At 39.5% G+C, this 22466-nt stretch overlaps 3 protein-coding genes across 3 annotated transcripts; all 3 read left to right on the top strand.

Annotated features, from left to right (window-relative positions):
• The first annotated feature begins 1511 nt into the window (after nucleotides 1–1511).
• Nucleotides 1512–6596, top strand: LOC117815559 (mucin-5AC-like). The gene is made up of 8 exons (XM_034687336.1): nucleotides 1512–2444; nucleotides 2815–2879; nucleotides 3253–3401; nucleotides 3540–5101; nucleotides 5466–5530; nucleotides 5904–6052; nucleotides 6191–6413; nucleotides 6500–6596. The coding sequence occupies exons 1-8, from the start codon at nucleotides 1623–1625 to the stop codon at nucleotides 6594–6596; spliced, it is 3132 nt and encodes a 1043-aa protein (XP_034543227.1). The 5' UTR covers nucleotides 1512–1622.
• A 663-nt stretch (nucleotides 6597–7259) lies between these two features.
• On the top strand, nucleotides 7260–9086 carry LOC117815560 (cell wall protein DAN4-like). Its single transcript, XM_034687338.1, has 5 exons — nucleotides 7260–7563; nucleotides 7956–8020; nucleotides 8394–8542; nucleotides 8681–8903; nucleotides 8990–9086. The coding sequence occupies exons 1-5, from the start codon at nucleotides 7324–7326 to the stop codon at nucleotides 9084–9086; spliced, it is 774 nt and encodes a 257-aa protein (XP_034543229.1). The 5' UTR covers nucleotides 7260–7323.
• A 4952-nt stretch (nucleotides 9087–14038) lies between these two features.
• LOC117816245 (uncharacterized protein PB18E9.04c-like) lies at nucleotides 14039–22216 on the top strand. Its single transcript, XM_034688429.1, has 11 exons — nucleotides 14039–14059; nucleotides 16923–17143; nucleotides 17460–17524; nucleotides 17768–17916; nucleotides 18059–18732; nucleotides 18855–18919; nucleotides 19589–19740; nucleotides 19832–20172; nucleotides 20349–20413; nucleotides 20522–20667; nucleotides 21085–22216. Exons 5-11 carry the CDS (start codon nucleotides 18310–18312, stop codon nucleotides 21183–21185), a joined length of 1293 nt encoding a protein of 430 aa, XP_034544320.1. The 5' UTR covers nucleotides 14039–14059; nucleotides 16923–17143; nucleotides 17460–17524; nucleotides 17768–17916; nucleotides 18059–18309; the 3' UTR covers nucleotides 21186–22216.
• The last annotated feature ends 250 nt before the right edge of the window (nucleotides 22217–22466 follow it).

Here is a 22466-nt window from a genome sequence, read left to right on the forward strand (position 1 = left end):
CATGCACACACGCACACACACACACACACACACACGCATGCACAAACAAATGTAAGGCCAAACTTTGGAATATTCTCAATCACACACAAACATATTTTCCTGAAATGAAAGAAATGTATTTTCTCTAACTTTTTCAATCACTCTGCAAATTTGTCTTTCACAGCTGGACCAAGTTTATTCAGCTCAATATGGAACTAGCTTCAACAGAACAGTGATCAAAGGTTTCAGGTACATTATGCCACAGATACAGTATTTTTTCATCGTTTCAGGTGCTTCCTGTTTAAATCTCTTGAAATGTACCTAATCTTTTTGGCGGATCCTTCAATTTTTTCTTTTTCAATAATGGTCAAACACAGAGGGCACTGTCAGTGTGAAGGATAAGCACTTCACATGAACTTCTGCAGTTAATATAGAGGATGGTTCTTTGCTGCATGTCTTTCTGCATCTTTCCCTCCACTCTCTTCTCCTCACTTGTGGTCATTTCCAGCTGTGATGTCTTAACAAGTGAAATTACCCCCCCCCAACACTTTTATAACAAATAAATGAATCAAAATGGATTACAACAATGAGAGATTAATTCTTATTTACATTTGCTTTACAGTCAAGGATCCGTTGTAGTAGACGCTGAGCTTGTATTCAATGATGTCAGCTCACTACCAAATACCAGTTCTGTGGCTGAGACTTTGGTGTCTGCTGCTTCCAGCTCTAATTTCTCCCTCAGCGTCAACACATCATCCATTGTTGTCCAAAGTAAGATCTTGATAAAATTACAAGACGTACAGTCGGTGCTCTGCACTTTATGTTATAAATAATAATTGACAAAGTAATTGTTTAAGAAAAGACAATTCAGCATAAATATTTACTTGAAATAATTTGTCATCCTTGCAGCTGTGTCAACACCAACTCAAGCCCCAGCTGAAACAACATTTGCAACATCTTTAACATCTCAAGGCACTACAACTATTGCAACAGCCACTACAACAACGCAATCAATTGACACAACTTCAGTGCATCCAACTACATCGTTGCAGCCAACGACTTCAACTCCAGATCACACTTCTTCACAGCCTATGACAACAGCCGCAGTTACCACAACTGTAACACTTGAAAAGTCATCTCCAACACAAACAACATCACAAGGCACAACAACTTCTGCAGGCGTCACTACAACAACGCAATCAATTGACACAACTTCAGTGCAACCAACTACTTCATTGCAGCAAACATCAACTCCAGATCACACTTCTTCACAGCCTATGACAACAGCCCAAGTTACCACAACTGTGACACTTGAAAAGTCATCTCCAACACAAACAACATCACAAGGCACAACAACTTCTGCAGGCGTCACTACAACAACGCAATCAATTGACACAACTTCAGTGCAACCAACTACTTCATTGCAGCAAACATCAACTCCAGATCACACTTCTTCACAGCCTATGACAACAGCCCCAGTTACCACAACTGTGACACTTGAAAAGTCATCTCCAACACAAACAACACAAGGCACAACTTCTGCAGGCGTCACTACAACAACGCAATCAATTGACACAACTTCAGTGCAACCAACTACTTCATTGCAGCAAACATCAACTCCAGATCACACTTCTTCACAGCCTATGACAACAGCCCCAGTTACCACAACTGTGGCACTTGAAAAGTCATCTCCAACACAAACAACATCACAAGGCACAACAACTTCTGCAGGCGTCACTACAACAACGCAATCAATTGACACAACTTCAGTGCAACCAACTACTTCATTGCAGCAAACATCAACTCCAGATCACACTTCTTCACAGCCTATGACAACAGCCGCAGTAACCACAACTGTAACACTTGAAAAGTCATCTCCAACACAAACAACATCACAAGGCACAACAACTATTGCAGCAGCCACTACAACAACGCAATCAATTGACACAACTTCAGTGCAACCAACTACATCGTTGCAGCCAACGACTTCAACTCCAGATCACACTTCTTCACAGCCTATGACAACAGCCCCAGTTACCACAACTGTGGCACTTGAAAAGTCATCTCCAACACAAACAACATCACAAGGCACAACAACTTCTGCAGGCGTCACTACAACAACGCAATCAATTGACACAACTTCAGTGCATCCAACTACATCGTTGAAAGTTGATATTACATCAAGTGCAGATCATACCACTTCAACAATCTTGACTACTTCTCACATGTCCTCCTCCTCAACACCAGTTATGTCCTCAAATGTTCCATCAACCACCATAGTTGGCAAAACTTCATCAGCTACATCAATTGCAACAACTTCTGCCTCAGAAACAACCAGAATGACTGCCCCACCTCCTGAGCCGAAAATATCTTTGGTTTTCAAAGTGCAGCAGAATTTTACAGCAGAGCTTGGAAATACGTCCTCACCAGAGTTCAAGGCATTGAAAAACAAAGTGTCCTCAGCGGTAAGCCATGACAGTGTTGTATTACTCTAATTTTTTTAATTTTCAACAAACTGTGACCGCATTATACAGTTATACAATGGTTATGTTATATACTGATTAAAACAAATAATGGAGCTGAAGGAACGTTTTTAAATAGTTTTTCTTTAGATTATATTTTGACATGCGATTTAATTGAGAAAAAACTCTCTTGCCCTCTCCACACATGCACACACACACACACACACACACACACACACACACACACATGCACAAACAAATGTAAGGCCAAACTTTGGAATATTCTCAATCACACACAAACATATTTTTCTGAAATGAAAGAAATGTATTTTCTCTAACTTTTTCAATCACTCTGCAAATTTGTCTTTCACAGCTGGACCAAGTTTATTCAGCTCAATATGGAACTAGCTTCAACAGAACAGTGATCAAAGGTTTCAGGTACATTATGCCACAGATACAGTATTTTTTCATCGTTTCAGGTGCTTCCTGTTTAAATCTCTTGAAATGTACCTAATCTTTTTGGCGGAGCCTTCAATTTTTTCTTTTTCAATAATGGTCAAACACAGAGGGCACTGTCAGTGTGAAGGATAAGCACTTCACATGAACTTCTGCAGTTAATATAGAGGATGGTTCTTTGCTGCATGTCTTTCTGCATCTTTCCCTCCACTCTCTTCTCCTCACTTGTGGTCATTTCCAGCTGTGATGTCTTAACAAGTGAAATTACCCCCCCCCAACACTTTTATAACAAATAAATGAATCAAAATGGATTACAACAATGAGAGATTAATTCTTATTTACATTTGCTTTACAGTCAAGGATCCGTTGTAGTAGACGCTGAGCTTGTATTCAATGATGTCAGCTCACTACCAAATACCAGTTCTGTGGCTGAGACTTTGGTGTCTGCTGCTTCCAGCTCTAATTTCTCCCTCAGCGTCAACACATCATCCATTGTTGTCCAAAGTAAGATCTTGATAAAATTACAAGACGTACAGTCGGTGCTCTGCACTTTATGTTATAAATAATAATTGACAAAGTAATTGTTTAAGAAAAGACAATTCAGCATAAATATTTACTTGAAATAATTTGTCATCCTTGCAGCTGTGTCAACACCAACTCAAGCCCCAGCTGAAACAACATTTGCAACATCTTTAACATCTCAAGGCACTACAACTATTGCAACAGCCACTACAACAACGCAATCAATTGACACAACTTCAGTGCATCCAACTACATCGTTGCAGCCAACGACTTCAACTCCAGATCACACTTCTTCACAGCCTATGACAACAGCCGCAGTTACCACAACTGTAACACTTGAAAAGTCATCTCCAACACAAACAACATCACAAGGCACAACAACTTCTGCAGGCGTCACTACAACAACGCAATCAATTGACACAACTTCAGTGCAACCAACTACTTCATTGCAGCAAACATCAACTCCAGATCACACTTCTTCACAGCCTATGACAACAGCCCAAGTTACCACAACTGTGACACTTGAAAAGTCATCTCCAACACAAACAACATCACAAGGCACAACAACTTCTGCAGGCGTCACTACAACAACGCAATCAATTGACACAACTTCAGTGCAACCAACTACTTCATTGCAGCAAACATCAACTCCAGATCACACTTCTTCACAGCCTATGACAACAGCCGCAGTTACCACAACTGTAACACTTGAAAAGTCATCTCCAACACAAACAACATCACAAGGCACAACAACTTCTGCAGGCGTCACTACAACAACGCAATCAATTGACACAACTTCAGTGCAACCAACTACTTCATTGCAGCAAACATCAACTCCAGATCACACTTCTTCACAGCCTATGACAACAGCCCAAGTTACCACAACTGTGGCACTTGAAAAGTCATCTCCAACACAAACAACATCACAAGGCACAACAACTTCTGCAGGCGTCACTACAACAACGCAATCAATTGACACAACTTCAGTGCAACCAACTACTTCATTGCAGCAAACATCAACTCCAGATCACACTTCTTCACAGCCTATGACAACAGCCGCAGTAACCACAACTGTAACACTTGAAAAGTCATCTCCAACACAAACAACATCACAAGGCACAACAACTATTGCAGCAGCCACTACAACAACGCAATCAATTGACACAACTTCAGTGCAACCAACTACATCGTTGCAGGCAACGACTTCAACTCCAGATCACACTTCTTCACAGCCTATGACAACAGCCCCAGTTACCACAACTGTGGCACTTGAAAAGTCATCTCCAACACAAACAACATCACAAGGCACAACAACTTCTGCAGGCGTCACTACAACAACGCAATCAATTGACACAACTTCAGTGCATCCAACTACATCGTTGAAAGTTGATATTACATCAAGTAGAGATCATACCACTTCAACAATCTTGACTACTTCTCACATGTCCTCCTCCTCAACACCAGTTATGTCCTCAAATGTTCCATCAACCACCATAGTTGGCAAAACTTCATCAGCTACATCAATTGCAACAACTTCTGCCTCAGAAACAACCAGAATGACTGCCCCACCTCCTGAGCCGAAAATATCTTTGGTTTTCAAAGTGCAGCAGAATTTTACAGCAGAGCTTGGAAATACGTCCTCACCAGAGTTCAAGGCATTGAAAAACAAAGTGTCCTCAGCGGTAAGCCATGACAGTGTTGTATTACTCTAATTTTTTTAATTTTCAACAAGCTGTGACCGCATTATACAGTTATACAATGGTTATGTTATATACTGATTAAAACAAATAATGGAGCTGAAGGAACGTTTTTAAATAGTTTTTCTTTAGATTATATTTTGACATGCGATTGAATTGAGAAAAAACTCTCTTGCCCTCTCCACACATGCACACACACACACACACACACACACACACACGCATGCACAAACAAATGTAAGGCCAAACTTTGGAATATTCTCAATCACACACAAACATATTTTTCTGAAATGAAAGAAATGTATTTTCTCTAACTTTTTCAATCACTCTGCAAATTTGTCTTTCACAGCTGGACCAAGTTTATTCAGCTCAATATGGAACTAGCTTCAACAGAACAGTGATCAAAGGTTTCAGGTACATTATGCCACAGATACAGTATTTTTTCATCGTTTCAGGTGCTTCCTGTTTAAATCTCTTGAAATGTACCTAATCTTTTTGGCGGAGCCTTCAATTTTTTCTTTTTCAATAATGGTCAAACACAGAGGGCACTGTCAGTGTGAAGGATAAGCACTTCACATGAACTTCTGCAGTTAATATAGAGGATGGTTCTTTGCTGCATGTCTTTCTGCATCTTTCCCTCCACTCTCTTCTCCTCACTTGTGGTCATTTCCAGCTGTGATGTCTTAACAAGTGAAATTACCCCCCCCCAACACTTTTATAACAAATAAATGAATCAAAATGGATTACAACAATGAGAGATTAATTCTTATTTACATTTGCTTTACAGTCAAGGATCCGTTGTAGTAGACGCTGAGCTTGTATTCAATGATGTCAGCTCACTACCAAATACCAGTTCTGTGGCTGAGACTTTGGTGTCTGCTGCTTCCAGCTCTAATTTCTCCCTCAGCGTCAACACATCATCCATTGTTGTCCAAAGTAAGATCTTGATAAAATTACAAGACGTACAGTCGGTGCTCTGCACTTTATGTTATAAATAATAATTGACAAAGTAATTGTTTAAGAAAAGACAATTCAGCATAAATATTTACTTGAAATAATTTGTCATCCTTGCAGCTGTGTCAACACCAACTCAAGCCCCAGCTGAAACAACATTTGCAACATCTTTAACATCTCAAGGCACTACAACTATTGCAACAGCCACTACAACAACACAATCAATTGACACAACTTCAGTGCATCCAACTACATCGTTGCAGCCAACGACTTCAACTCCAGATCACACTTCTTCACAGCCTATGACAACAGCCCCAGTTACCACAACTGTGACACTTGAAAAGTCATCTCCAACACAAACAACATCACAAGGCACAACAACTTCTGCAGGCGTCACTACAACAACGCAATCAATTGACACAACTTCAGTGCAACCAACTACTTCATTGCAGCAAACATCAACTCCAGATCACACTTCTTCACAGCCTATGACAACAGCCCAAGTTACCACAACTGTGACACTTGAAAAGTCATCTCCAACACAAACAACATCACAAGGCACAACAACTTCTGCAGGCGTCACTACAACAACGCAATCAATTGACACAACTTCAGTGCAACCAACTACTTCATTGCAGCAAACATCAACTCCAGATCACACTTCTTCACAGCCTATGACAACAGCCGCAGTTACCACAACTGTAACACTTGAAAAGTCATCTCCAACACAAACAACATCACAAGGCACAACAACTTCTGCAGGCGTCACTACAACAACGCAATCAATTGACACAACTTCAGTGCAACCAACTACTTCATTGCAGCAAACATCAACTCCAGATCACACTTCTTCACAGCCTATGACAACAGCCCCAGTTACCACAACTGTGACACTTGAAAAGTCATCTCCAACACAAACAACATCACAAGGCACAACAACTATTGCAGCAGCCACTACAACAACGCAATCAATTGACACAACTTCAGTGCAACCAACTACTTCATTGCAGCAAACATCAACTCCAGATCACACTTCTTCACAGCCTATGACAACAGCCCCAGTTACCACAACTGTGGCACTTGAAAAGTCATCTCCAACACAAACAACATCACAAGGCACAACAACTTCTGCAGGCGTCACTACAACAACGCAATCAATTGACACAACTTCAGTGCATCCAACTACATCGTTGAAAGTTGATATTACATCAAGTAGAGATCATACCACTTCAACAATCTTGACTACTTCTCACATGTCCTCCTCCTCAACACCAGTTATGTCCTCAAATGTTCCATCAACCACCATAGTTGGCAAAACTTCATCAGCTACATCAATTGCAACAACTTCTGCCTCAGAAACAACCAGAATGACTGCCCCACCTCCTGAGCCGAAAATATCTTTGGTTTTCAAAGTGCAGCAGAATTTTACAGCAGAGCTTGGAAATACGTCCTCACCAGAGTTCAAGGCATTGAAAAACAAAGTGTCCTCAGCGGTAAGCCATGACAGTGTTGTATTACTCTAATTTTTTTAATTTTCAACAAGCTGTGACCGCATTATACAGTTATACAATGGTTATGTTATATACTGATTAAAACAAATAATGGAGCTGAAGGAACGTTTTTAAATAGTTTTTCTTTAGATTATATTTTGACATGCGATTGAATTGAGAAAAAACTCTCTTGCCCTCTCCACACATACACACACACACACACACACACACACACACACACACACACACACACACACACACACACACGCATGCACAAACAAATGTAAGGCCAAACTTTGGAATATTCTCAATCACACACAAACATATTTTTCTGAAATGAAAGAAATGTATTTTCTCTAACTTTTTCAATCACTCTGCAAATTTGTCTTTCACAGCTGGACCAAGTTTATTCAGCTCAATATGGAACTAGCTTCAACAGAACAGTGATCAAAGGTTTCAGGTACATTATGCCACAGATACAGTATTTTTTCATCGTTTCAGGTGCTTCCTGTTTAAATCTCTTGAAATGTACCTAATCTTTTTGGCGGAGCCTTCAATTTTTTCTTTTTCAATAATGGTCAAACACAGAGGGCACTGTCAGTGTGAAGGATAAGCACTTCACATGAACTTCTGCAGTTAATATAGAGGATGGTTCTTTGCTGCATGTCTTTCTGCATCTTTCCCTCCACTCTCTTCTCCTCACTTGTGGTCATTTCCAGCTGTGATGTCTTAACAAGTGAAATTACCCCCCCCCAACACTTTTATAACAAATAAATGAATCAAAATGGATTACAACAATGAGAGATTAATTCTTATTTACATTTGCTTTACAGTCAAGGATCCGTTGTAGTAGACGCTGAGCTTGTATTCAATGATGTCAGCTCACTACCAAATACCAGTTCTGTGGCTGAGACTTTGGTGTCTGCTGCTTCCAGCTCTAATTTCTCCCTCAGCGTCAACACATCATCCATTGTTGTCCAAAGTAAGATCTTGATAAAATTACAAGACGTACAGTCGGTGCTCTGCACTTTATGTTATAAATAATAATTGACAAAGTAATTGTTTAAGAAAAGACAATTCAGCATAAATATTTACTTGAAATAATTTGTCATCCTTGCAGCTGTGTCAACACCAACTCAAGCCCCAGCTGAAACAACATTTGCAACATCTTTAACATCTCAAGGCACTACAACTATTGCAACAGCCACTACAACAACGCAATCAATTGACACAACTTCAGTGCATCCAACTACATCGTTGCAGCCAACGACTTCAACTCCAGATCACACTTCTTCACAGCCTATGACAACAGCCCCAGTTACCACAACTGTAACACTTGAAAAGTCATCTCCAACACAAACAACATCACAAGGCACAACAACTTCTGCAGGCGTCACTACAACAACGCAATCAATTGACACAACTTCAGTGCAACCAACTACTTCATTGCAGCAAACATCAACTCCAGATCACACTTCTTCACAGCCTATGACAACAGCCCCAGTTACCACAACTGTGACACTTGAAAAGTCATCTCCAACACAAACAACATCACAAGGCACAACAACTTCTGCAGGCGTCACTACAACAACGCAATCAATTGACACAACTTCAGTGCAACCAACTACTTCATTGCAGCAAACATCAACTCCAGATCACACTTCTTCACAGCCTATGACAACAGCCGCAGTTACCACAACTGTAACACTTGAAAAGTCATCTCCAACACAAACAACATCACAAGGCACAACAACTTCTGCAGGCGTCACTACAACAACGCAATCAATTGACACAACTTCAGTGCAACCAACTACTTCATTGCAGCAAACATCAACTCCAGATCACACTTCTTCACAGCCTATGACAACAGCCGCAGTTACCACAACTGTGACACTTGAAAAGTCATCTCCAACACAAACAACATCACAAGGCACAACAACTTCTGCAGGCGTCACTACAACAACGCAATCAATTGACACAACTTCAGTGCATCCAACTACATCGTTGAAAGTTGATATTACATCAAGTGCAGATCATACCACTTCAACAATCTTGACTACTTCTCACATGTCCTCCTCCTCAACACCAGTTATGTCCTCAAATGTTCCATCAACCACCATAGTTGGAACAGAAACAACCAGAATGACTGCCCCACCTCCTGAGCCGAAAATATCTTTGGTTTTCAAAGTGCAGCAGAATTTTACAGCAGAGCTTGGAAATACGTCCTCACCAGAGTTCAAGGCATTGGAAAAGAAAGTGTCCGAAGCGGTAAGCCACAAACATCTTTTTTGGTAACTTTAATTTGTAAAATTTTCGGCAAACTGTGACCACATCCGGCAGTCATACAATGGTTATCTTTTGTAAGAACTAAAACAAATGATGTACCTGAAGGAACGATTTTAAATAGTTTCTCTTTACAGTATTTTTCTAAATGAGATTGAATTGAGACCTCGGTCTGGAGCCAGTTAGGTATGGATTTTGAATCATGGAGACCATTGCATGGTTCTTATACTTGCAGGAAAAATCTAGTCATGGATACATAGGGCACGATGAGAGTGAAAAGTACTCAAAAGAACTTGACATTCTCTTGCTGATTATTAGGTCAGAGTTGAACCAGCCGTTTGTGAAATCTCTCTCTGGTTTACTCTATCTCTAACAAACTCAGACACAACACGAATAAAAACTCTCCTGCTCTCTCCACAGACACGCTCACACACACACACACAAACATACACACACACACACACACACACACACATACATGCACACACATACATGCACACACACACACACACACACACACACACACACACACACACACACACACACATAAACACAAACAAATGTAAGGCCAAACTTTGGAATATTCTCAATCACACACAAACATATTTTTCTGAAATGAAAGAAATGTATTTTCTATAACTTTTGCAATCCCTCTCCAAATTTGTCTTTTACAGCTGGACCAAGTTTATTCAGCTCAATATGGAACTAGCTTCAACAGAACAGTGATCAAAGGTTTCAGGTACATTATGCCACAGATACAGTATTTGTTTTCTCCGTTTGAGGTGCTTCCTGTTTTAATCTCTTGAAATGTACCTAATCTTTTTGGCAAAGCCTTCAATTTTTTATTTTTCAATAATGGTCAAACACAGGGGGCACTGTCAGTGTGAAGGATAAGCATTTCACATGAACCTATGCAGTTAAAGGTGACATATCATGCAAAATTGACTTTTTAATGGTTCTCTACCTGAAATATGTTTCCCTGGCATGTCTACAAACCCCCCAAGAATGAAAAAAATCCATTCTGCCCCTGTTTTGATTTCTCCACCTTTCTGTAAATGTGTGTGAAACGAGCCGTTTCAGACTTCAGTGTTTTTGTTACGTCACAACACTATCTGGTCTGTCACGGAGTCAGAGCTCGGAGATTGTTCAGCCAATAGACTGTATAAAATAATACTGAATCCCCCCTCCGTTTTTCATTACCTGCACAAATGTTTGGTAACAAGGAGCTTAGGAGGGAGGCATGCTAGTTGTAGGCTGTCTTAATAAACACAAAGGTCGGTTTTACTCCCCACGTCTGCAGATTTGAAGATCTAGTGGATGATTTTTATTTACCATGGATAAGTGCTAGCGCTAGTTAGCATAGCTACATAGCTACATGTCGTAGCTGTAGCTGTGTACCAAGACACACGTCAACATACTGACAAATAAAACAACAAGAAACACAGAATCTGTGACCAATCCTTCAGAAAAGGTCCCGCTGCCTTTCTGGCAGAGGTCGGTTTTACTCCCCACGTCTGCAGATTTGAAGATCTAGTGGATGATTTTTATTTGACATGGATAAGTGCTAGCACTAATTAGCATAGCCACATAGCTACATCTTCATAGCTGTAGCTGTAGCTGTGTACCAAGACACACGTCTACATACTGACAAATAAAACAAGAAACGCAAAATCTGTGACCAATCCTTCAGAAAGGTCCTGCTGCCTTTCTGGCAGAGGTCGGTTTTACTCCCCAGGCCTGCAGATTTGAAGATCTAGTGGATGATTTTTATTTATCATGGATAAGTGCTAGCGCTAGTTAGCATAGCCACATAGCTACATGTTCGTAGCTGTGTACCAAGACACACGTCAACATACTGATAAATAAAACAATAAGAAACACTAAATCTGTGACCAATCCTTCAGAAAGGTCCTGCTACAGGCGCCTCTCCGTCAGGATCAGATTCTGGATCAGATTCAGAGGGTTGAAGTAACGTGATCTCTGAGCAGCCGTGTATATTCAGCCAACATGTAAACATTAGATCAATGTGCTGGAGAGCTGAGGCACATCCACTTCCTGAGGGGGCGTGGTCAGAGAGAAAACAGAGTGTTCTGAGGAGGACTGAAGACGAGGGATTTTCAGGCATGCCAAAATCTGATTTCAAAGTGTTTTTTTAAGCATAAACTTTAAAGACATGTTTTGGGGACCTCTTAGACCAATATATATTGATGAAAAAAGCGTGATATGTCACCTTTAATATAGAGCATGGTTCTTTGCTGCATGTCTTTCTGCATCTTTCCCTCCACTCTCTTCTCCTCACTTGTAGTCATTTCCAGCTGTGATGTCTTCACAAGTGAAATTACCCCCCCACCCCCACCCCCAACACTTTTACAACAAATAAATGAATCAAAATGGATGACAACATTGATTGATTAATTCTTATTTACATTTGCTTTACAGTCAAGGATCCGTTGTAGTAGACGCTGAGCTTGTATTCAATGATGCCAGCTCACTACCAAATATCAGTTCTGTGGCTGAGACTTTGGTGTCTGCTGCTTCCAGCTCTAATTTCTCCCTCAGCGTCAACACATCATCCATTCTTGTCACAAGTAAGATCTTGATAAAATTACAAGACGTACAGTCAGATGCTCTGCACTTTATGTTTTAAATAATAATTGACAAAGTAATTGTTTAAGAAAAGACAATTCAGCATCAATATTTACTTGAAATAATGTGTCATCCTTGCAGCTGTGTCAACACCAACTCAAGCCCCTGCTGAAACAACATTTACAACATCCTTAACATCTCAAGTCACTACAACTATTGCAGCAGCCACTACAACAACGCAATCAATTGATACAACTTCAGTGCATCCAACTACATTGTTGCAGCCAACATCAACTCCAGATCACACTTCTTCACAGCCTATGACAACAGCCCCAGTTACCACAACTGTGGCACTTGAAAAGTCATCTCCAACACAAGCAACATCACAAGGCACAACAACTTCTGTAGGAGTCACTACAACGACCCCATCAATTGACACAACTTCAGTGCAACCAACAACATCATTGAAAGTTGATATTACATCAAGTGCAGATCATACCACTTCAACAATCTTGACTACTTCTCACATGTCCTCCTCCTCAACACCAGTTATGTCCTCAAATGTTCCATCAACCACCGTAGTTGGAACAACTTCATCAGCTACATCAATTGCAAAAACTTCTGCCTCAGAAACAACCAGAATGACTGCCCCACCTCCTGAGCCGAAAATATCTTTGGTTTTCAAAGTGCAGCAGAATTTTACAGCAGAGCTTGGAAATACGTCCTCACCAGAATTCAAGGCATTGGAAAAGAAAGTGGCCGAAGCAGTAAGCCACAAACATCTTTTTTTGATAACTTTAATTTGTAAAATTTTCAACAAACTGTGACCACATCCTTAAGTCAAACAATTGTGTTCTTTTGTATGAATTAAAACAAATGATGTCACTGAAGGAACATTTTTATGTAGTTTCTCTTTAGAGTATTCCCCCCCCCCCCCCCCCCCCCCCCCCCCCCACACACACACACACACACATACACAGACACAAATGTAAGGCCAAACCTTGGAATATTGTCAATCCCACACCAACATATTTTTCTGAAATGAAAGAAATGTACTTTCTATAACTTTTGCAATCACTCTCCAAATTTGTCTTTCACAGCTGGACCAAGTTTATTCAGCTCAATATGGAACTAGCTTCAACAGAACAGTGATCAAAGGTTTCAGGTACATTATGCCACAGATACAGTATTTTTTCACCGTTTCAGGTGCTTCCTGTTTAAATCTCTTGAAATGTACCTACCTGGGCACTGTCAGTGTGAAGGATAAGCACTTCACATGAACCTCTGCAGTTAATATAGAGCATGGTTCTTTGCTGCATGTCATTCTACATCTTTACCCTCTACTCTCTTCTCCTCACTTGTAGTCATTTCCAGCTGTGACTTCTTCATTTAATTGATCCCCAAAACACTTTTAGAACACTAATCAATCAAAATGGACTACAACATTGATTGATTAATTCTTATTTACATTTGCTTTACAGTCAAGGATCCGTTGTAGTAGACACTGAGCTGATATTCAATGATGCCAGCTCACTACCAAATACCAGTTCTGTGGCTGAGACTTTGGTGTCTGCTGCTTCCAGCTCTAATTTCTCCCTCAGCGTCAACACATCATCCATTGTTGTCACAAGTAAGTCTTTACTTTACCTGCCAGACATAAAAATGTGTTTTTTTAATCAACCTAGAAAGGGGATATACCGTATGTTATGATTAACAACTTGAGACTCTTATTTATGAGTTCCCCAGGCATTTAAGTTTTACCAGCTATCACCATGACTAGATTCAAGTCTTCTTTAATCCAGAATAAAGATATAGTCTGTCAAAATAACTCAACTCCAGTGACTGTGCATCATACATCATCACAGACAATTAAAGCTGGGGTTGGCAGTCTCGGAAAACTCGCATGAATTTGAATGTAGCATTTCCTCAGGACTCCGTCTAACCCCTCCCCTCCTCCCTCAGAGCTCCTCCAAAACGACGCCCCCCCCCCCCCCCCCCCCCCCCCCCCCCGCTCACATGCACGAGCGCCGCTGACTTGCGACCATATGATGGTGACTGATTCAAAACCGGTCCTCACCAAAACATTATCATAGTGAAAGTTAAATACACAAATAAATATGGCTGCTGTTAGTAATTACAACTGTCATTCTAGCATTATCCAGTTGTACCAGTGACACGATATCAGGAGAAAAGTTATAACACATATAATACTGTAACAGCTCTACTGTTTGTTAAACGTGTTCAGTGTAGATGTTCTTAATTCCTACAGTGTTGACGGTTAGTGAAGGCATCAGGAGAGGTGTAGAGTGTGTGAGCTGGAGAGAGGAGAGACAAGAGGAGAAGTTCTTCATTCATTCAAACATTGATTGTTGTTTTGTTGGTTGTCGTGATCACGGCCAACAGTGACCGGTTAGTAAAGATCAACGTGTTCATGAATCGGCTCGTCATCACTACAGCGTCCGGACTGACGCTACAGTACATATACATTTTCTGTAGGACTTACTAAATGTCATTCATTCTTTTGCTTGTCAGAGCCCCCATGGTGAGAGCTTTTTAGGCTCTGATCCGGACTACAGTCCTGAGCAAAGCACCTCATCGGGTCAGAGGGGACAGGCCCGAGGTCAAGCGAGAGGGGCAGTCAGTAGAGTCAGGGGAAGCAGAGGCAGGAGACGGGGTCTCGGAGTGCACGCCGGGGAAATGTACGCGCAGGAGGCAGGCAGAACAGCAGGGCGGGATTTGAATGGTTTAGAATTTTGGCACCCAAAAAAGGCTGATTGGTTGGTGTTTTCCCAGCTGTAGATAGCAGCTTTTCTTCGCTCTTTTTTAAGAACACATTATGTATTGATTGCCATCAGGACATAAAGATCATTTTAACCAGTATAACAAAAAGTGTATCTAAATCTGATTACCAACCCCAGCTTTAAGCCCCTACCCCATAAACACAAAAACTCTATCACCATTAACTTTATTATTATCTCTAGTAATTATAACTTCAACTCCAATTTCTTCAGGTCAAACACTACTTAATAGGAGTTTGCAACCAGCCAGCAGGACTTCTTCACTACTTGACAATTTCACCATCATTTCAGTCAAGTCCAGTGCCAGCAACATCATATGTACCTGCCATCAGAACAAGTTTCCAAACAGCAGCAGCAACTTCAGCTGCAATCAATGAAATGATGCCATACAATTAAAAAAAAAAACTACAGAACAACTGATGAAATCAATGGGTCAGACCTCTATACTTCTTGCTACTTCACCAGCAACCATCACAGCTATAACACCAATAGAAACAACTGTCAGGTCTGCCAAGACAATTGTTTCAGCACCAACTACAACTTCATCCACCATCACTGCAAGTCAGGCATTTTGCAATGCAAGATTACAACCAGCCAGTTCAAAATCATAACCACTAATTACCAATTCTCCACAACTTGATTCAAGCCCAGCACCAACAACTTCAGTGCCATTTCCCAAGACCATTTCGGCAGTCTTTACAACTTTGGAGCAACTGATGACATCCCTGCTAGTTAGGACCACATCAACTCCAGATAATTCCTTTTCATCACTTGCAACTTCACCAGCCTTCAACACAACTATCTCCAACACTTACGTTTTATCTTTGGTGCCAGTGGAAACAACTCTAAGACAGTAACCTAACCTTTCTCTCCAGGAACTCAAGAGTCCCTTCCCATCTCTGCAAGTCAAGCATCACTAAACTCATATCAACAACCAGTCAATATTACTTAATTATGGTCCAATAAAACTTCAACATCCCTTGGTTCAAGTCCAGCATCAACAACATCAAAGATGAAAGCCATCAAAAGGCAGAACAACTTCACAACCAGTAGCTGAGCCATTACCCTTTATACTTATTTGCAACCGAAGACATCACTGCTTGTCATTCATCTCCCAACCCCAGATCAAACCTGTTCACCAGTCAAAACATTTGTAGCACTATTAAATCCATCTCCAAATCCAACAGTAATAACTTGTCAACACAGCTGTGTTATCAAACACTAAAACCTCATCTGCATCCCATCTCTGCAAGCCAAACACAAGTGGAAACAAACCTGCTTCCTGTGAGTTTGGCTTCTTCACCACTCATTCAATTTCATCATCGCTTGATTCAAGTCAAGCTCAAGCAACATCAAAATGCCACCCAGCAGCACCATGTAGAAACTGTAACAAATAGATCACAAGGCAGAACAACTATAGCACCTTTCAATGAAACCTTGCTAATGATCAATGAACTTCAGTGGGAGTGATGACATCATGGCTGATCAAATTTACATCAACTCCTGATCAAAGCTTTTCAATGCTTGTAATGTTGTCACTTGTCAACACAGCTGTAATAAAAAACAAATGATATCCAACACCAGTCAATACAACTCTTGAATCAGTCCAGACAACTTTGCATAAAAAAGTAACTTTTTCAGCATTAAACCCAACTCCACCTGTCAGTGAGACCTTATCACCATTTATTTCCTCAGATGTTGTGTCCAAATCCCTAATCAGTGGGACTTCAGCTGCACCAACTACTTCAGCTGCACCAACTACTTCAACAATTGCCACCTTGTTAACTACAACAGCCTCCCCAACTTCTGAGCCAAAAATCTTGTTGGTGTTCAAATTGTTGCAGAATTTTACAGCACAGCTTTTAAACAAATCTTCACCAGAATTCAAAGGATTGGAGAACAGAGTGTCCATAGCTGTAAGTCTTTAGTCTTTATCTATCTGTCTATCTGTCTGTCTCTCTGTCTGTTTGTCTGTCTGTCTGTGTGTGTGTATGTGTGTATGTGTGTATGTTTGTATGTATGTATGTAGTGCTTCCCAAACATAGACAATACCTGAGGGGGCTGCCCAAGTATAATGTGACCATTTCTATATTTTTACACACACATACAGTATATATCTACATATATATATATGTGTGTGTGTGTGTGTGTGTGTGTGTGTGTGTGTGTGTGTATGTGTGTGTGTATATATAACTTAATTGAAAATAATATACATTCATATTCATTTTACAGCTCAACCAAGTCTATTTAAGTCAATATGGAGATAACTTCAACAGAACTGTGATCAACGGTTTCAGGTACAAGACGATGTTTTTGGTATATTTTCAGACTTTGCTGTTTCATGTTTCAAAATGCCAAAAGAATTGATGAAAAAAATGTTAGGACTTTTGTATTGTGTAGGTTTATGATGAAATCTTTTCCACTTTTTAAAACTATTTGGTGATTACTGTAAATCATTTAAAACACTTTTAGAACAAATTAATCAATCAAAATGGACTACAACATTGAATGATTAATTATTATTTACATTTCCATCACAGTCAAGGATCCATTGTAGTGGACGCTGAGCTGATATTCAATGATGCCAGCTCACTGCCAAGTGCCAGTTCTGTGGCTGACACTTTGGTGTCTGCTGCTTCTAGCTCCAATTTCTCTCTCAGCGTCAACACATCATCCATTGTTGTAACAGGTAAGACTTTGACACCGTCATAAAAGTCACTTTGTTTAATTAATTTGGATTTGGATTATACTCAAAATTAGTGAAACAAATAAATTGCTTCTAAGTTGTTAATGAATCAAATTTGATTGAAACCAATATGTCTGCTCTACAGCTGTGTTGGCACCAACTCAAACCACTGCCACAACGCTGTATTCAACGTCGATTACCTCACTGAGGAGTTCAACTTCAGCTGTCAAAGAGACCATATCTGCATCTTCTTCATCTTCTCCAACTGAAACTTCTACTCTAGTTTCCCCAAGTCAAGAACCAACTAGTACAACAGTCCCAGCAGTCAACACATCTTCTTTCCCAACCTTTAACACTTCAGTGCCATTGGGTTCAACTCTATCACCTACCACTTCAATGTTACCAACACTTAAAACAACAGCAGCAAAGGAAGAGAGTACGGCAAAAACCACATTAAATCAGCAGGCGACATCACAGCTAGTCAATAATACTGTTTCAGCAGATGTCACTTCACCACCTGTTAAAACCACTGCAGCACAAGGCGTCCTATCATCAGTAGCACTCAAAACTACCTTACCAACGCCCAAGTCAACTTCATCGGCCATAACAACTCCAAAAGAAACACCACTTATCAATGATACCTCATCAGCAGCAACTACAGTTACAACAACTACTGCCTTGGAAAAGACCACTACAGCTGTGCCTGTTTCAGAGGCAACAGTCAAGTTGGAATTTAAAATGCTACAAAATTTTACAACAGAATTGGGAAATGAATCATCAACACAATTTAAGACTTTGTCGGACAAAGTAACAACTGCGGTAAGTTTGTCAAAGGACTAGATCCATAGTTAAAACTGTAACCTTGAAATATTAAGACACATTATTGCTACCATACATCGTTTCATAATATCTGAATGATTTCTTTTATTTAAATTTTTCAGCTTGACAACGTCTACTCAAAGGAATATGGTGAACGATTTAGTCGATCTGTTGTCAATTCTTTCAGGTATACATTTTTTTTTTATATTTCATCTTCAAAAGCATTTCTTATTTGAGTCCAATCAGCTGGTTGGATTTTTACTTGAATTTGTATTTCAATCTTTAGAATAATTTCAAATTAGAAAAGACAATAAAAGTAATCCAATGTATTCAACATGTATGTATGTGTAGAGTCTCTTAAAAAAACAAAGTATTGATACTTTTAATCAACATTTTCATCAAATGTTGCGGAAAGGGTATTATTAGAAATACATAAAGCTAAGTGTATCGTACCAAGTTTTGCTTCTCATGGCTTGAGTTTCAATTTGAACTGTTCTTGCTGAGCTGTAAGAACACAAAGAGAATATTTGATTCTGAAGAATGCGGATAACTCATATTGATGACACAACCTGAATTAGTTGTGATAAACTATAGAGTATAACTTGGGCTGCATGAGGACTCTGAATTATGCCTTGCTTATGTCACTTGGGGTAACATGATAAAGAATAATTTGCTAGTTGGTACAGATGAGAATTGATAATCCTTTGACTGATAATATATAGTAGGTACCTGGTCGTTACACAAGGCTAGATTAAAAGAATGTCCTTATAGCTTTGTCCCTATAGCATTTTTCTGGTTTAATAGTGTCAGAAATAGTAGACAATAATAATCAAAGAATCAATCATTTCTTTTACAGTGAAGGTTCAGTTGTGGTAGACGCTGAGCTTATATTCAGCAATGCCAGCTCAGTACCAGAAACAAGCGCTTTGGTCCGAGTTCTGGTGGATGCAGTGTCCAACAGTTCCAACTTCTCCCTTTCAGTTGATCCAAACAGCATTGTTGTGAAAGGTACGTTTTCTAAATACTTGAAAGTGGCATTGTTTGCTTTATAACTGCTAAAACATAGATATTATAATTTATTACTGCCTTACCATTACAGGTACATCAACAACCACACCATCAGCTCCTACCACTACAACTCTTCATCAAACTACTGCCGCAAATGCTACAGTGACTCCATCTAATGCTCTTCGTACTACAGCTGCCTCCCCTGCTGTTGCCACTGATGCACCTTCTAGTACAACAGCTGCCCCTACCACAGAACAAGCTGCTATGACAACATTAACTACAGAAACCACAACCATTGCTTCAACAGATCCACCTTCATCCAGTGAGGGCACACTGGGTCTTCAGTTTAAGCTTAACCAAACGTTTACATCGGATCTCTCTAACTCATCGTCTATAGCATATAAGACTCTGTCCATAACAGTGACCTCTGAGGTAAAAAGAATGAATGTTTGCTACATAAATGACTCCTACATAACAAGACAAATTTTTTGTGAAATAATAATGAACATATCTAAGGCTTAAAGTGTAAAATTGTAAATGTAGTCTGGTCACCTTACAGCTACTTGTTAGAATAATTATATTCAACAAATTACTTGTTTCTTTAACAGGTCAACAAAGTTTGTCAGAGAGTCTTTCCATCAACTTTCCGTCGATCAATTGTTGATATGTTCACGTAAGAAAATAATTACCATTAACTACACACACTACAATTTTTGCTTTGATATTTACCAGTATTTATTCACTTCCTATTTAAGAGTTTGCGTTTCCCCCACAATTGCAGGAGAGGTTCGGTGGTTGTTGACATGACGCTTGTTTTTAAAGATAAGTCCTCAGTTCCTTCAGCAAGCAGCACAACCGCACAACTCAGCAGTGGACTCGCAAGCAGCTCTACATCCCTGAACATTGTATCAGGCAGTGTTGTTGCATGTAAGTTGGCAGTCATTCATTTTGATTCAATATATAGAAGTATTTAAAATGTAAAATGTGAAGATACATGTGATTTCAAAGACTGTGGTTGGTAATATTGCTTTATTCAGTATACTAGAGTGAAACAAACAAAGAAGTAAAAATGTGGGGAATTAGAAATGCTAAGTGTCATATTCCATTGTTCATTGAAATGAAAGTCCATCTCTCCTGCATGCTAGGCGAGTGGTTTGCATAGCTCCAGAGACCCTTCAAAACAATGCCCGTGTGAAGCACCCTTAAGATGTTACCTTTTTATTTTATTTATAAAGTTAATGAAGCAATCCTTTTGGCATGTTACATTTTAAACCATTTGTATTTTAAGTGTTTAGAACCTAGAGGATTTAACTTACTAATCGTATTGCCTTTCTGACATTACAGATACGTCAACATCGAATAGTCCTCCTCGCCCTACAGTGGCCCTCCTGGCAGTCTTATCTCTATCACTGGCAGCTGTGACATATATGCTAACCAGACCATAGCTGGATCCCAAGACTAGCACTTACTGGATGAATGGCAGTATTAGTGGTAGTGGTATTAAGGGTTGCAGCTGGAGACCTAAACAAAATGACATTATGCAGTTTTGTAAGAACTGGTGTTTCTTCCCATTGAATATTCAGATTTTTTATAATATGATCTTCTAACATCCAGTGCGTATTGAATGAACCTGAAATTAGGGAACCCTTTTTTTTATTTGATAAAAATACAGATCCAAGCCATTAAACTGCTTGTGCAGAGTTCTTTACCTATGCTTTCCTCACCTGTGTGACAGTTGAAGTAAAACATCATGCCCATTATAACTCAATAAAGTTGATACCAATCAGTTGAACAATGCCTAGATCGCAACCAATATCTGATATCAGATCAGGACATGTCTATTTAAACCAGTTCATAAATGTATTTAAAATTCTTCTAGTATATACTATCAATGTAAAAAGATGCATTCAGTAATTCAGTTGTTGTCTTGCAGACTTGAAATCGCCTGTTTTGTAAGGTTAGGACAAATTGTAACATGTGACAGATTGCTGTGAGCCTTTCAGTATATACTGAAATATTATGTTATCCTTGTTAAGACCTCTCCACATTGATTTCACTAATCGTCTGGTGTTTACTGTAATAGTATGGCTTACCTGCTGCTGTTATAAGCCAGTGCAGAGACTAATATCATCAGGTAGACCTTTGCTGCCTTCTCCTACATCAGGACCTGATGCTGCTGAAGACTTCACTTTTGCTGTGAACCTCTAAACCTCTAAACTCCTTGCTACAGAATCAGTCAAACCTTTTTCACCACTTCTCAGAGCTTTTTGAAAAATAATAAAATGTCCCACATGTCTTATTTGTTTTATTATTTGTATTTTTTATCTTCTTTTTTTCATGGCAATTTGAGGTTTTAACTTATGCTATATCTACATTGGTTTCAGTCATGTGATATTGTGTGCTTCATTGCAGTCCTGAAATGTTTTGGCCCAGATCAACTGTATAAAAACTTTTTATATCTTATTACTTATTTTCAATTGTTGTATACATAAAGGTTATTAAGATACCATCAGTTTAATGTACGGCAATATGTATAAAAATATCTTAATCAACAGCTGTAGGTAACATTTTCATTGCAGTTTGTATCATTGTTTCAAAATAAAACAGTCAAATACCTATTTGTATTTTGTTATTTCTCTGGTGTGGCCATGACACTGATGAGCATTTAGCACTGAATACTTTTTAGGTCTGGTTTCAAGCTAAGTTTTGAAGTTTGAAAAAGCCTT

The sequence above is a fragment of the Notolabrus celidotus genome, chromosome 7 (genome assembly GCF_009762535.1).
Source record: "Notolabrus celidotus isolate fNotCel1 chromosome 7, fNotCel1.pri, whole genome shotgun sequence".
NCBI lineage: Eukaryota > Metazoa > Chordata > Actinopteri > Labriformes > Labridae > Notolabrus > Notolabrus celidotus.

What these genes read in the sequence shown, in the direction of transcription:
- LOC117816245 (XM_034688429.1), top strand. Translation starts at nt 18,310, where the DNA reads ATGTTACCAACACTTAAAACAACAGCAGCAAAGGAAGAGAGTACGGCA. An exon ending in TCTGTTGTCAATTCTTTCAG is followed by an intron (nt 18,920 to 19,588) that starts GTATACATTTTT and finishes TTTCTTTTACAG; the next exon opens with TGAAGGTTCAGTTGTGGTAG. An exon ending in ATCAGGCAGTGTTGTTGCAT is followed by an intron (nt 20,668 to 21,084) that starts GTAAGTTGGCAG and finishes CTGACATTACAG; the next exon opens with ATACGTCAACATCGAATAGT.
- LOC117815559 (XM_034687336.1), top strand. Translation starts at nt 1,623, where the DNA reads ATGACAACAGCCCCAGTTACCACAACTGTGGCACTTGAAAAGTCATCT. An exon ending in ATCATCCATTGTTGTCCAAA is followed by an intron (nt 6,053 to 6,190) that starts GTAAGATCTTGA and finishes TCATCCTTGCAG; the next exon opens with CTGTGTCAACACCAACTCAA. An exon ending in ACAACTGTGACACTTGAAAA is followed by an intron (nt 6,414 to 6,499) that starts GTCATCTCCAAC and finishes ACACAACTTCAG; the next exon opens with TGCAACCAACTACTTCATTG.
- LOC117815560 (XM_034687338.1), top strand. Translation starts at nt 7,324, where the DNA reads ATGTCCTCCTCCTCAACACCAGTTATGTCCTCAAATGTTCCATCAACC. An exon ending in AAAACAAAGTGTCCTCAGCG is followed by an intron (nt 7,564 to 7,955) that starts GTAAGCCATGAC and finishes TGTCTTTCACAG; the next exon opens with CTGGACCAAGTTTATTCAGC. An exon ending in ACAGTGATCAAAGGTTTCAG is followed by an intron (nt 8,021 to 8,393) that starts GTACATTATGCC and finishes TTTGCTTTACAG; the next exon opens with TCAAGGATCCGTTGTAGTAG.